The 12,162-nt window shown below is 44.9% G+C and overlaps 1 protein-coding gene and 1 long non-coding RNA gene across 2 annotated transcripts; one reads left to right on the top strand and one right to left on the bottom strand.

Annotated features, from left to right (window-relative positions):
- The first annotated feature begins 95 nt into the window (after positions 1 to 95).
- LOC122165795 lies at positions 96 to 1,644 on the top strand. Its single transcript, XR_006170595.1, has 3 exons — positions 96 to 303; positions 1,301 to 1,416; positions 1,555 to 1,644. It is a non-coding gene; the product is annotated as an uncharacterized LOC122165795 (long non-coding RNA).
- Positions 1,645 to 6,493: 4,849 nt separating this feature from the next.
- DENR (density regulated re-initiation and release factor) lies at positions 6,494 to 12,140 on the bottom strand. The gene is made up of 8 exons (XM_042829255.1): positions 12,053 to 12,140; positions 11,434 to 11,548; positions 10,696 to 10,715; positions 10,337 to 10,421; positions 9,635 to 9,718; positions 7,505 to 7,621; positions 7,093 to 7,232; positions 6,494 to 6,769 (listed from the first exon to the last, which is right to left on the bottom strand). The coding sequence occupies exons 2-8, from the start codon at positions 11,537 to 11,539 to the stop codon at positions 6,725 to 6,727; spliced, it is 597 nt and encodes a 198-aa protein (XP_042685189.1). The 5' UTR covers positions 11,540 to 11,548; positions 12,053 to 12,140; the 3' UTR covers positions 6,494 to 6,724.
- Positions 12,141 to 12,162: the final 22 nt, after the last annotated feature.

Genomic DNA, 12,162 nt, shown 5'->3' with positions numbered 1-12,162 from the left:
TCCTCCCGGCCGCGCGCCGCAGCGCCCCCCCGGTGGCAGCGCCCGTCCCTGCAGGTTCGGGACGGCTCGATCCGCCCGCGGCAGCGGAGGGACCCGCGGCTCCTGTGGGCTGCCCGCTCCCGTCGGCCTTCGCTGGCAGCAGCACGCCCACCCCGCGGTGAGCTGAACGGCAGCTTTGTTTTCTTTAACAATAACCCAAGAGGAGGGCACAATAGCAAAGTGATTCCCTGGAGGGTTTGTAATGCTTCCAGAAATCAGGCGGTGCAGCTCGACGCAGCTGGAGTTTCCGCGCACACGTGGGTTGTAAGTCACTTAATGACAGAGTAAATTAACCCCGACGATCCGCTCCTCCCAGCTTCAAAGCCCCCCACGTGCCAGAAGCAGCTCTGAGCAGAGCCAGGAGGAGTTCTGCCTTCTGTGGGCACAAACTCGGCCCCAAATGCAGCAATGTGAACCCAGGGCAGCACCTGAGCTCAGTCTTCCACCCCCATCCAAAAGCCACTGTGAATTCACAGGGGGTCAGGGGTGCCACCGAGCAACTTAAAGCAGAAAGCACAGCCTGCATGAATGTCTCCAGGCTCTGCTGTCCTGGTTTAGCTTGGTGATGGCAGTGGGGTGGCTGCAGGTGAGCTCTGTGCCACCACCAAGGACTGCTCCTGGGAGACCTTCTGCCATGCCCACAGCATCAAACTGTGGGGACGGAGCCTGGAAATGTTCTCTGCAGGTTATTAACGTGTGGGAAATAGCCTTTGTGTCCTGAAAAAGGAACAGAGAAGCAGAGTGTGATGCTCAGAGGCTGTCAGCAGCCGTGATCAAAATGGTTCTGCTCATTTTAAGGCCAGTCACAGAGGATGGAAAGCAGGCTGGCAATGAGGCAATTAAAGAGGAAGTGGAAAAACATGTGAAAGAGTTAACAAGGAGAAACCATAGTGCAAGTGTTGTATTTCACTGCAATTAATTCAAGGCAGCAGATAGGGTGAGAGCTCAGCTGCACCCCCAGCAAAAACACAGGGGCAGAGGTGCCCTGAGCTTGTGGTTCTGGGGGGAACAGCCAAAGGAAATCATCCATGGAAAGCAGTGTGCTGGGCAGCATGTGAAACATGAAGAAAGGTGCAGCAAAAGCACTGTTTTTACTTGTTTGACCTTTTTGTTCAAGAAAGTTCAGAACTAATTCCGTAGTGGAAATGTCTTCATTTCCTCCAGAAAGTTAAAGATCTGCATGGAAAGACAGGAATGTTTCCTCTAAAATACATTAAGCAATCACATCTATGTTCTTTTCCTATACATTTTCACCCTGCAGACTCACCAGAAAACAGAAAGAGAAGAAGGTGAGCAAAGCGCAGCACAGTCGGACGATGACCTCAGGGACACCACTCGTGTGTTACAGAATCAAAATCTTTCCGGTTTGCTTTGCAAGTGAGTGATCTTTGTGCCCTTGGCCACCTCCTGACTCACAGCTCACAAGCAGTGGCACACGCTTTGCTGCCTGTTTTCCTGTTGCTGTCCTCCTTTGTGTGGCTCATCAGCTCTCCCCGACTCAATCTTTCTCTGAAGGAAAAATGATCAACCGATGGAAATGGCCGCATCGCTGCCAGCAGGCAATTCCCCTGGTGTTTGTCACAGCACCTGCCACCAAGTGACCTCAAAACAATAAAAAAACACTTTTCTGTATGAAACACGTCCGTTCTTCCTGCTCCTTCTATGATTGAACTGAGCACAGCTGATTCAGTGCCCTTTATTAAGAGAAGATACTGAGACTTATTCAGTAGCCAGTGACTTGCAGGTCACTAAATCTTGCTGTGGATTTACAGAGAGCTGTGGGTATGGCTGTGCCATCAGTTCTTTCTCACTTGAGGCAAATGAGATTATTTCTGTAGGCTAAGCATGTGCTTACCGCTGTGCTGCATCAGCACGGCGCTCAGCAATTTTGGGGATTGCTCCTGAAACATTTAAACATCAGTGGTTTCAGGATGCAAGTCATAGCGCTGGTTTCGATCTACAAAACCTTCTTTTGGCCTAAAGCCCATCTCTGTAGGGAAAGGAGAGATCTCCACACAGGAGTATTAAAGCAAAGTGAAGGCATTCTGGCTGCTCAGCATCCACTTCCTCTGAGAGCCCCATTAACGTGTCCTAAGCAAACCCAGCTTCTTTTGAAAGAAGACCGAGCGTCTCCAGACTTAATGCACTGCATCCTGCAGCAACAGCAGCAGAGCAGGGCTGCAAGCTAACGCTGCTCCCAGGGGCACAAAGGGGAGAGCTCCACTGGAGACGGCCAGCGCAGGGCGTGCAGTGTGAACACAGCAGCAGCTCCATACCGGACCGAGGGGCACAAAAGCATCCTGGTGTGCCCATGAGGAAGGAGACAGTGCCACACAGCTTGGCACTGCAGCACGCTGTGTACCCACCTCCCTTTGCAGACATGCTCTCGGGTTGCATTGGTAGCACTGGAAGATTTCCTTTTTTGTTAATTTTTCCCTTGCTGTCGCTAGTTCTAATTCAATTTCATGTGGTTTTCTGGACTTTCACCATATCCAGTTACCTTTTGTCCACAAAACTAGACAACATGGTGCCTGTTGTAAGCATCCCATTCACATCAGTTGAACAAATAATCAGACAGTGAGAAATTTCCGGGATTTATACAAAAGAAAAAACAATCTGCTACAGGCAAGGCTGCTTTTTGAAACAGCTCTATTCAATACATTCTACTTTTGGAGCTCTGAGCCCCAAAACAATATATGCTGACACAACCCTTGGCCGTGGCACTGAAAAACACTTCCCAGTCTCTTATACAACAATGTTCGTATCCTTGACTGTGTTATCTGTAATGTGCAGAAGGACTCTAATTACAAAGAGCTGTGTGCAGGTACAAGGGCTGCAGCTCAGGAATGGAGCACCAAGATGTGACTGGCCAGAGCTTTTTCTGAGCAGGGAGCATGAGGAACACGCTTGAGAAAAGTTTTATTGTTGGACTGAAGGAATTACTGGCTGCCTTTGTATCTGTTTGCTGCTATGGGACACACAAGAGTTTTACTGGAAATGCATTGAGAGCAGGGCACCTGGAATTCTGAAAGGCTCGTCTCAGAAATCCGCTGACTTTCAATTCATGTTGCAAATGCATTTATAGAAAAAGGGGAGCAAACAAAAAATTATTCAAGTGTGAAAACAAAGAAACAAACATACAAAGCATCACTGAGAAAAGAACGGGAGCTTAAGCATCTTGTTCTGAAGCAGATAACTGCGTCCCGTTTTGAGTTTCTGCAAGTTGGGTTGTCTGTATTGTAATGCAAAAACACAACATGGAAATCAAAGAACTCAGACAATGCGAAATTATGGAGCTGCCAGATTTAAACTGGCAGGCAGCAACGACACGCTTTTCAAGTTGCTTTTCTCCTCCCTCCTCCAAACAGGGCACAGAATTCATCAGGCACAAATTCTAACTGATCGCATTTCAAGGGTTAATTTTGATAGACTGCGTTTTGAAGTGGAGTTTAAAACAGCCTCAGGTAGAGCTGGCTGTAAGCAGAGATTAGTTAGCCTGCATAGATTATCCAGAACACGCTTGGCAAGTTCCTGTCCAGAACTGCTCTGAAAGTAGATCAAAGTCCTACAGATGTGGTTCAGAAGCCACCCCTGACAGTAAATACTGCGGTGCTTCATTTTCTACAGCAACCGTTCCAAAGGAGAAGCTAATTTCCAAGCTCACAACTGCAGCGTCAGGCTGTAAAGCAGCAGCGTGCTCTGACGGGCAGCGCGTTGAGCTGAGCTGCGATGTGCCAATCAGCCAGCAGGAGCCAGACATCTGATGGGGATGGGCCACAGCCACAAGCAACCTCTGTTTTGCAGAGGGCTTTTCAGGAATCCAACCCACAAGACAGTCTTTGTAAAACACTGCACTGCTGCTGTCTTTCACACTGCATGAAATCCTGCTGATGAACTTCGGAACAAAATACCCTTTCAGTTGATGCAAATGCTGGCGCACAATCTTTACACTCTCTCAGTCAGTACCAACACAACTAAGGTTTTCTGGTTCTGAATGTTATCAGAGTTCCTTTTGTTTGTCTGGTACTTACACTGTTCTGGTCAAGTTCATCCAAGGTGATAAGGTGAAGTAATACCTTTCAGAGGAAAGCAGAGCTGAGGATTCAGCACGCAGCCTTTTCATTAGCACCCTGATTTAAAACCAAAAGCCCAAATCCTACCTTTACCATACACATTAGTTTACTCATTTCTAGTGGTACAATCATTGCAAATCATGACCAAAAAAAAAGGCAGAAATTGATATGGATATTTATGAAAACAAACTAATGCCACTTTCTCAAATTACTTCTATTGCTTACGTGTTTAGAACAGAAGCTCCCAATTAGAATTCACATTGATTGTGTGCACTGCCATGACAGCTATACACAGGTTTTTTTCCCCCTTCAGCACGTTCTCTGATCCTGTAATGAGCGAAACTAGAACTATTAACCCACACAAATTCTATGGTAATTCACACAGAGAGTTAGGCTTAAGTTCACAGAAAACTATTCTATATACCACCTTTTCCTACACTGTCCTCCTTTCCACAAACACAGACAGATAATAAACTAGTTCTGAGTGAAAGTCACACTTGTGTTCACTTTCTTCCAGACCTCCTACAGCTTGCTCTAAAATGACTTCTTCCTCCCATCTGTTTGGATGCATGAAAAAGTCAAATCCTGTCATGACCTTGGCCAGCCGTAAAGAATCCGACAGAAATATTCAAGTGTTTTGCACTAAGTCATGTAGAAACGTGTTCTACAGCAAAGCACGAGGGGAGCATTATTTATCATCGTGTCATTGCACAGGTCAAGCATCATGTTCACAACCACTCCTCCCAGCCACCTCAATCCAGCTGTAGATGAGCAGTAAGTACTGTGTTAATGCTGCTGCTGTTTGGACTGCAGCGAGAGCTCAAGCAGAGGAGATTGCTAAGCTCCCAGTCTGTTGAGATTCAGGCAACACACACTGCAGTTTACTTATGTGGGAACTGGCATCCTGGAGGAGACAGAAAGGAAGTCAGTTTTTTTGTACCAGTGCTGCTTTTTTTGTTCTAAATAAACTATTCTTATATACTTGCAGTCAAATCACACTCAAAGCCTTCCAAATCGACAGGGCCATTTCTGCATGCATTTAGGAAAACACTGCATAGCAATAAACAGCATTTCTATTGCAGAACTGCAATGATCCTCTAAAAGCAAACCATGCCAAACCAAAACTACAGAATCTTCATTTCTATATGATGCTCAGCACAAATTGTTATTATGTGCTTCCAAATTTTGCAGAATTCCAGAACAAGGAATGACGACAGAATTTTTTTGGAAAGCTAACATGAAAGATAACACACCGATTATTAGCAACAGAAAAACTGAGCATGCCTCACAGAGCTCAAATGAACACAGGTCAGAAGGCTTGTAAGTCTCTTGAAAACCATTTTATGTAAAGTTTTTGTTCACCACGTCCCTTCAGACAGCACGAGTCCTCTCAGGCACACGTGCAGCCCTACCTTCACCTCCATCTGCCTTTCACGGGACTTCGCAGCCTTTCTGCACACACAGCTGTTATCTCATCAAGGTGCCTCGCTTTCTTGCTATGAAGGTAATGTTTGCTCGTGGCAGAACTGAGCAGATACAATCGTACAGCTATGGCTAAAACCACGTGTGAATACAAGGAGCCTGACATTGCTGACAGTGAACCAGGTGACTTTAAGTCCGAATGCTTTTGCATTACAGAGCCCACCCCCACCGGGCGGTCTGTGCGGGGCTGGCGGGCGCTGCCTGCAGCGGGCAGCACGGCGTTACCCCACAGCCAGCGCTGCCTGAGGAGAAGCCGAGCGCGGCAGTGCCGGGGAAGCTGCGGGGGACGTCGGGGAGTGATTCTGACCGGAGCACGCAGCAAACAGGCAGCCGACGGCCTCCGACGCGTTAAACGCCGCAAAAACGGATTAAAACAAACAAATATCCTCTGAAATCTGTGAGGAGATCCCGCACCGCACCGACCGCCGCACGCTCTAATGCTCTCGAGTGACGTCACCGCGCCGCCCATCCCAGAGGGGAAACCAGGGTTCGAATCCCGCCTCGGCCGGGAGACCGCGAGCTGCCAGCTCAGGATCTGCGGGACGGCAGAGCCGCTCGGAAATGAAGAATGCTGAGCCGACCCATGTGAACCCAACCGCAGGTCGATGAATGGAAGTGACTGCCCTGTAAGCTTTAAAACAGAACAGCTACCAGAGATCCAGTGAGCTCGTTAGAAACACCACTATCTTTTAAAATACATTTTCCTGCAAGCAGACCTGTGGAGCGTTCCTCCCGCTCTCATTTCTCAGATTTTATGCTGGCAAGTCAGAGGTGCATGCTTCTGTACATTTGATGTATGCTTTAAATACTTAATTCAGCAGAAAACTCTTAATTACTTAAATTATTATTTCTCTATAAGATTAGGAATGAAAATAGCTCTTCAGAAAACAGAAGCCATCTTCAGTGAAGAAGAGGAATTTTATTTAAATCTTCATGCGTAGGCATGATAGACCCCAATTTTACTTCAGCAAACATCACAACAAAAAAAATCCAAGCAGCCTATACAGAACAGTGAAATTGCCAAGGATGTGGGCTCTCCACAGCATCACTGCAGAATCCATGGGTTTAGAAGCCTCACTTTGGCTATGCCATTTATAACCATGTAATTAAATAAAGGTAGTCTTCAACCATCACTTCTTGACTTCTCCAAGATCTTCAATGCTATCATCATCCACCTGGGGGAGAAAAAAAGCCAAAACACCACATTAAATATATTTCCTTCTTGCATGTCTCATTGCTGTATGTGCAATGAAGTGGGGAAGCTTTCAGCACTCCATGCTCTGGGAGTCTGGTTTTTTTTTTTTTGGACAGTTGAAACAGCAATCAACTTCAATCACTCCTTAACCTAATGATTCATAGGTTGGTAGGGGGGCAACAGTGGGTTACTTCTGCACACCGGCCTGTGCTGCCCAAGATCACATCTGTCTCTGAAAATCACTGGAAACGTCACAGGCTACTACTGAAAACTAGAGCTCTTACAGAGAAAGCCACTGGTTACCTCAGGCCACTTCTCCTGGATTACATCGATAATGTCATCTGTGAAATCGCCCTGGATGATGATTTCATCTTCTCCTGTTACTGAGGCACCGCAGGAAAATTTCTGAGCAAAAAACCTTTGTGCTTCCTTAAGATCGATTTCTGTGTGTGGGAAAACCGACAGTTGAAGAACAGTCATCGTCCAGATAGCAGATCTTCCCACAATTAAAACTGTTTTAACCATGGTAGTTTAAAGTCCAGACTTCAGTACTTCCATTGAAATTCTGCAAACCACTCAAGGTAATACAATCAGAAGAAATATCTGAAAGGTTACCTTTTCTCCTCACATTAAAGAAGCTAAGACTCTAGGTAAGATGAGGTTAAGGGCAAGCGCATCTAAAATCTACACAACACACCAACAAATGTCAACTCACCAAACGTTGCAAGGCCACAGACTCTTGTGACATATTTTTTCTTTGCTCTAGGGATTTTAGCTATTGTGACTTTTTGTGGTACGGTCTTCTTTTTCTGTTTTATCTGACCTCTTCCACCTTTAAAGCAGAATATATTACATGATTAGTTAAATGACGTAACAGTTAAAGACTGTAGGTATATTTTAGTCCTGTAAACAAAGAAACCTATCTCCCAGTCTGTGTATGTAAACAAGAAAGTATTTTGGATGTTAGTCATCTCCCATTCCAAACCTTCTAGTTTAATTTCTTAAAAGAAAGGTCCCAGGTCAAAAGTTAATGTTACAAGAAATAACAACATATGCATGTCAAATGTGCATTAAAGTTCAGAATGCACATCAGAACCTCGATGGGTGTTTCCCACATTCCACTAACCACTGCATTTGGTCTACATTTAACCCCTCTTTAAAGGATTTTTCTTTGGTACTCATCTTAAGTTAGGAACAAACTGTTACTTTTAAATCTTTATGGCTTTTGTGTAAGGCAAAGAAAATTACTTGTGTCTATTTACTAAGGCTAAGAAACCTTGCCTGCTTAGACTGCTGTGTCAAACAGCACATGAAGTTCTGAGTATCAACACAGGACTGCAGTACAAAACAAATCTATATAAAGGCTAGCAGGAAAAAACCCAACCCCTCAGAACACCACACCTCAAGCAGAAGGCAGCTACAGTAATTGACTGCCAAACTTGCACATGACTTCATTTCTTATTTACTGTCTGTTTCTAGGTCAACTTGAGGGAATGCTTCACACATCAGGTAGATATAAGTCAGAGTAAGGCATGCAGAAGATTAATCCCACTCATTAGAGTCCTTCAAATCAGATTACGATCTCAGCTAACTTTGTACACACTCATCAAGTTACCCCAGGGTAACTAAAGTCCTGTTCCAGAGCTTTCTCACCAAGAAAACTTAAAAGAATCTATGTCAAGCAGACTCACTTCTTGTGAATGCTTTTTTCCCCCCTAACATGCAGCACTTTCAATTCTGCATCACTAGAATTTGGCAAATAATAACTTAAGACAGTAAATTTCTCTCTCAAAGTTTCTTCAGTCAATACCTGCAGTAATTTTCTGCTTGTTTCTTCTCTTTTCATCCTCTCTCTCCAGAGTTGTGCCATCATACTTCACACTATACTTTAAATTGTCACAAAACTTGAGGTTCCATTTCTGGATTTCCATTTTCACCCACAAATATTTTAAACACTTATTTTATGACCAAAGCCAAGCTGACAACTATCAGCAGCATGCCACACCATGACATTATATTTATAGAAAATGTTCTGAAGTGTCTGGAAAAAAGCACCCAAGCTAGAGAATTTAAAGCTACTTTTGTCACTACACATATCCCACAGACAAGGATAAACATGACTGGTTCCCAAGGCACACAAATAAAACATCTGCAGGGACATGTGGCTTAAAATTTGAATCTCAGTGGGCTACAAACCATCATTTATGAAGCACTACAGGCACAACTGACACCAGACAGGCAAATATGTATTAATAACTACAGTATTCTAATTTGTGGGGGAAAACTATGTTAATTAAACAGAGAAATCCAACAATAAAACAGTATCTGTTCTTAGTGCATAGCTCTATCTATGCTAGAAGAGACATAGCTGTTAATGGAGACAGGTAGTAGTGCTGAAGTGTAAAACCAAATTATGTTATGAGAATTCTGAGAGACAGAAGGAAAAAAAAGGCAAAAGTAGTGGTCTGAGGCATTAAGAGAGGAAAGCTTCTTTGTTCTACTCTGGAAGCAACCTGTGAACTGCTGCTAAACAAAGCAGAAACCTTTTGGGAGGTACACCAGTGGACTGCAAGTTGAGAATAAGTACTCTCTGAATAAGTGCCACAGCAATGACAGGAGCACGTGGAAGCAGCTCACCTTTCTCTTACTGCTACTATTATACAGTTCCTTTGTTAGCATCTACCTCCATGCAAACTCTGCTGCTAGTTGAAAGGAATTTATTTGGTACTGGCTTAGCTAACAACCAAAACGCAAGGAACTGTGCCACAGTCTAAGCCCATAGATCAGGAAAAGGTGACCCCAAGAGCTTATAAATCAATACCACAAGCAACTATTTAGACCTTGCCTCTCTTTTGCTTCTTCTTCTCTTCTTCTTCTCCTGCAGTTCCTTGGCCTTCTCCAACCCCAGCTTCCTGTTTCGGTGAATTTTCTTAAATACATCAGAGAGGAATGGTGAGAGAACAAAAGAACAAAATTAGCAGTGTAACACACGCCCTTAAAGAAACAAGAAATCAGCTACACTGACATTTCACTGGGCCCCTAAGTAGCTTGCTCTAGTGCAGCATCCCCTGACTGATGCGTGTTCCCTAAAGTCAAATTGGTCAAATTAGGCTTGTGACCTTCATTTCAAAGATACAGTTACAACTTTAATAGTCTCCTTCAGTAATCTCAGAAAGAGACAAAAATTACTGGCACTGGAAATTCAAATCATCAAGTTCCATAGCACTGATGACCTGCCTCCCAGCAACCCGCTGCCTGCACTGCAAAGACATAAAACTGGATAAATCAGCTTTGACAGGAAGCAACTGCATGTTGTCACAGTGCTCATTGTAGAAACCTCAGTATGGGCCAAACATCATTTCTGATTTTTTTTTTTCTGACGTAATCAAACTTGTTTTCACAGCATCCAAAAGCAGGCTGAACTCTTGGGAAAATAATTTAATTTTCAGACTCAATGCAGATGGAAGAGATGAGAAATGGGCAAGCTCAAGAATTTGTTTGTGTGTCTGAATACACATATTAACCAGGAATAAAGGAAAATTCTCACCTACTGTAAGTTTTGCAAACTCATCTGGAAAGTTCTTCTCTAACCACTGTCTGCATTTAGTCACATCAGGCATGTATTCGCAGTACTGGAGAAGAAAGGCCACATAAATGCTGTTGGCAAAGTAATTACAAGATACATCACAAACAAAAACAACAAAACCCTTTTGCTATTTATTTAGCTCGGTCATTTCTCCTTAGCCCTCCAAATACCAATGCTTCACCAGCACACAGGAAGACACATGACATCCTAAAGATGACAGCAGATAAAAGCACAGAATCGACATAACTGAAAGCAAGAAAAGATCAGAAAGAATCATTGTGGAAGTCATACTGGAAAGAAGCAACAAAAAACTAACTCACCTCTGTTGGCAATGAACAGACTGGAGCAAGAGGGAAAAAAAAAAGAAATTACAATTGAGTTCTCAACACACAGCCTTAGTGTTCTAGTTAAACTGGTATTCTGAAGCTTTCTTTCATCATAATATCTTGTAATAAACGTATGCTGATTCAAAAGATGACAATGATACCATTGTAATTTTTCTCTTAGTCATTTGCTTTCATGCTGTGCATTAAGATAAATCTATCAGAACAGCAGCTTCTTGGGCAGTCTTCATCCTACAGAACACACCCAAACCAACAATGCAGCCTCATTCACAATAGAAATCCTGCAACGATATTCAAACCCAATGCAAAATAATATACTTATCTAAAGCAAAGACCTCAACATTATATCCTTCAAAAAACCCAGACGCATGACAAATATGAGTAAAGCATAATTCCAAACAGTGCATCAATTACTTCCCTTAACTTTATTCCTTGTTCTCATACCAACAGTTAGATGGCTTTTCTATGCTAAAGGTTTTACCAGCTTTCTGCGGGAACAAATCTTTGCTCAAAATGTCTGAGCACCACTCCTCTAACAGAGCTTTCATATCCAGAAGGCCATCAGCACCTCCGTCAGAAAGGTCACCCTGACCATGGTCTATCTGACTCGAAGCTGACCAGAAGAAAACCTCCAATCGTCTCACTTTTTCTGCCTGGCTGCCCTTACTAACACCCCACTGTAAGAACTGTGGGCTGCTGCCCCTCAGCACTTGCCTCCGCAGTAGAGGACCCGAAGGGGGTAGTCAGCATCTGACCTGGCACCACTCCTTATGTCTCCTCTACAGTCAGGGACCACAGGCTCAGCTACATCTGTGGCCATGTCACAAGCCTGCAGGTTACAAAATCAAAGAGTCAGGACTCACGTTTTGTATTATTTACATCATTCCCTACATAACAAACTCCCAGAGACTGACCAAACTACAAAGCCCAGAGAAAAGAGGTGTAACTGTAAGAGCAGAAGTAGTCAAGGAGTTTAAAAACAAAAAAAACCAAAAAAACTGTCAAAAACAGTGGGACTGAGTGCACCAGGGAGCCCCGGGACCACCAGGGCTGTGTCTGTGAAGACTCGGGGCAAACAGGAGCCGCAACACAGCCGAGGGAACGGACCCGGGAGCCCGAGGGGCGTAGAGGGGCAGGGAACCCCCGAGAGGCGGCGACGGGCCCCGGGCAGCGAGGGGTAGGCAGGCTGCTGGGCACCGACGGGGACCGGGAGGGTGCGGAGGGCCCGGGGGACAGCAGGCGGGGTGGGGAAGGATGCCATGAGGAGCGCGGGAGGGGTGAAATGAGGCAGAGAGGCGCGCGGAGCCCTGCGGCCGCAACACCGTGGCGTTACCCGGGCGGCCCCTTAGGCCGCGGCTCCTCCTCAGGCGGCGGCTGCAGCTGCACGCACCGCGCAACACGCGCGCCCTCACAGCGCCGCCACCGAAATCTCGCGAGAGCTGA

Source organism: Centrocercus urophasianus, unplaced genomic scaffold (assembly GCF_019232065.1).
Source record: "Centrocercus urophasianus isolate 14NV4802_14NV808 unplaced genomic scaffold, USGS_Curo_1.0 seq_30, whole genome shotgun sequence".
Taxonomy (NCBI): Eukaryota; Metazoa; Chordata; class Aves; order Galliformes; family Phasianidae; genus Centrocercus; species Centrocercus urophasianus.
This window is presented reverse-complemented; position numbering and strand designations above follow the sequence as displayed.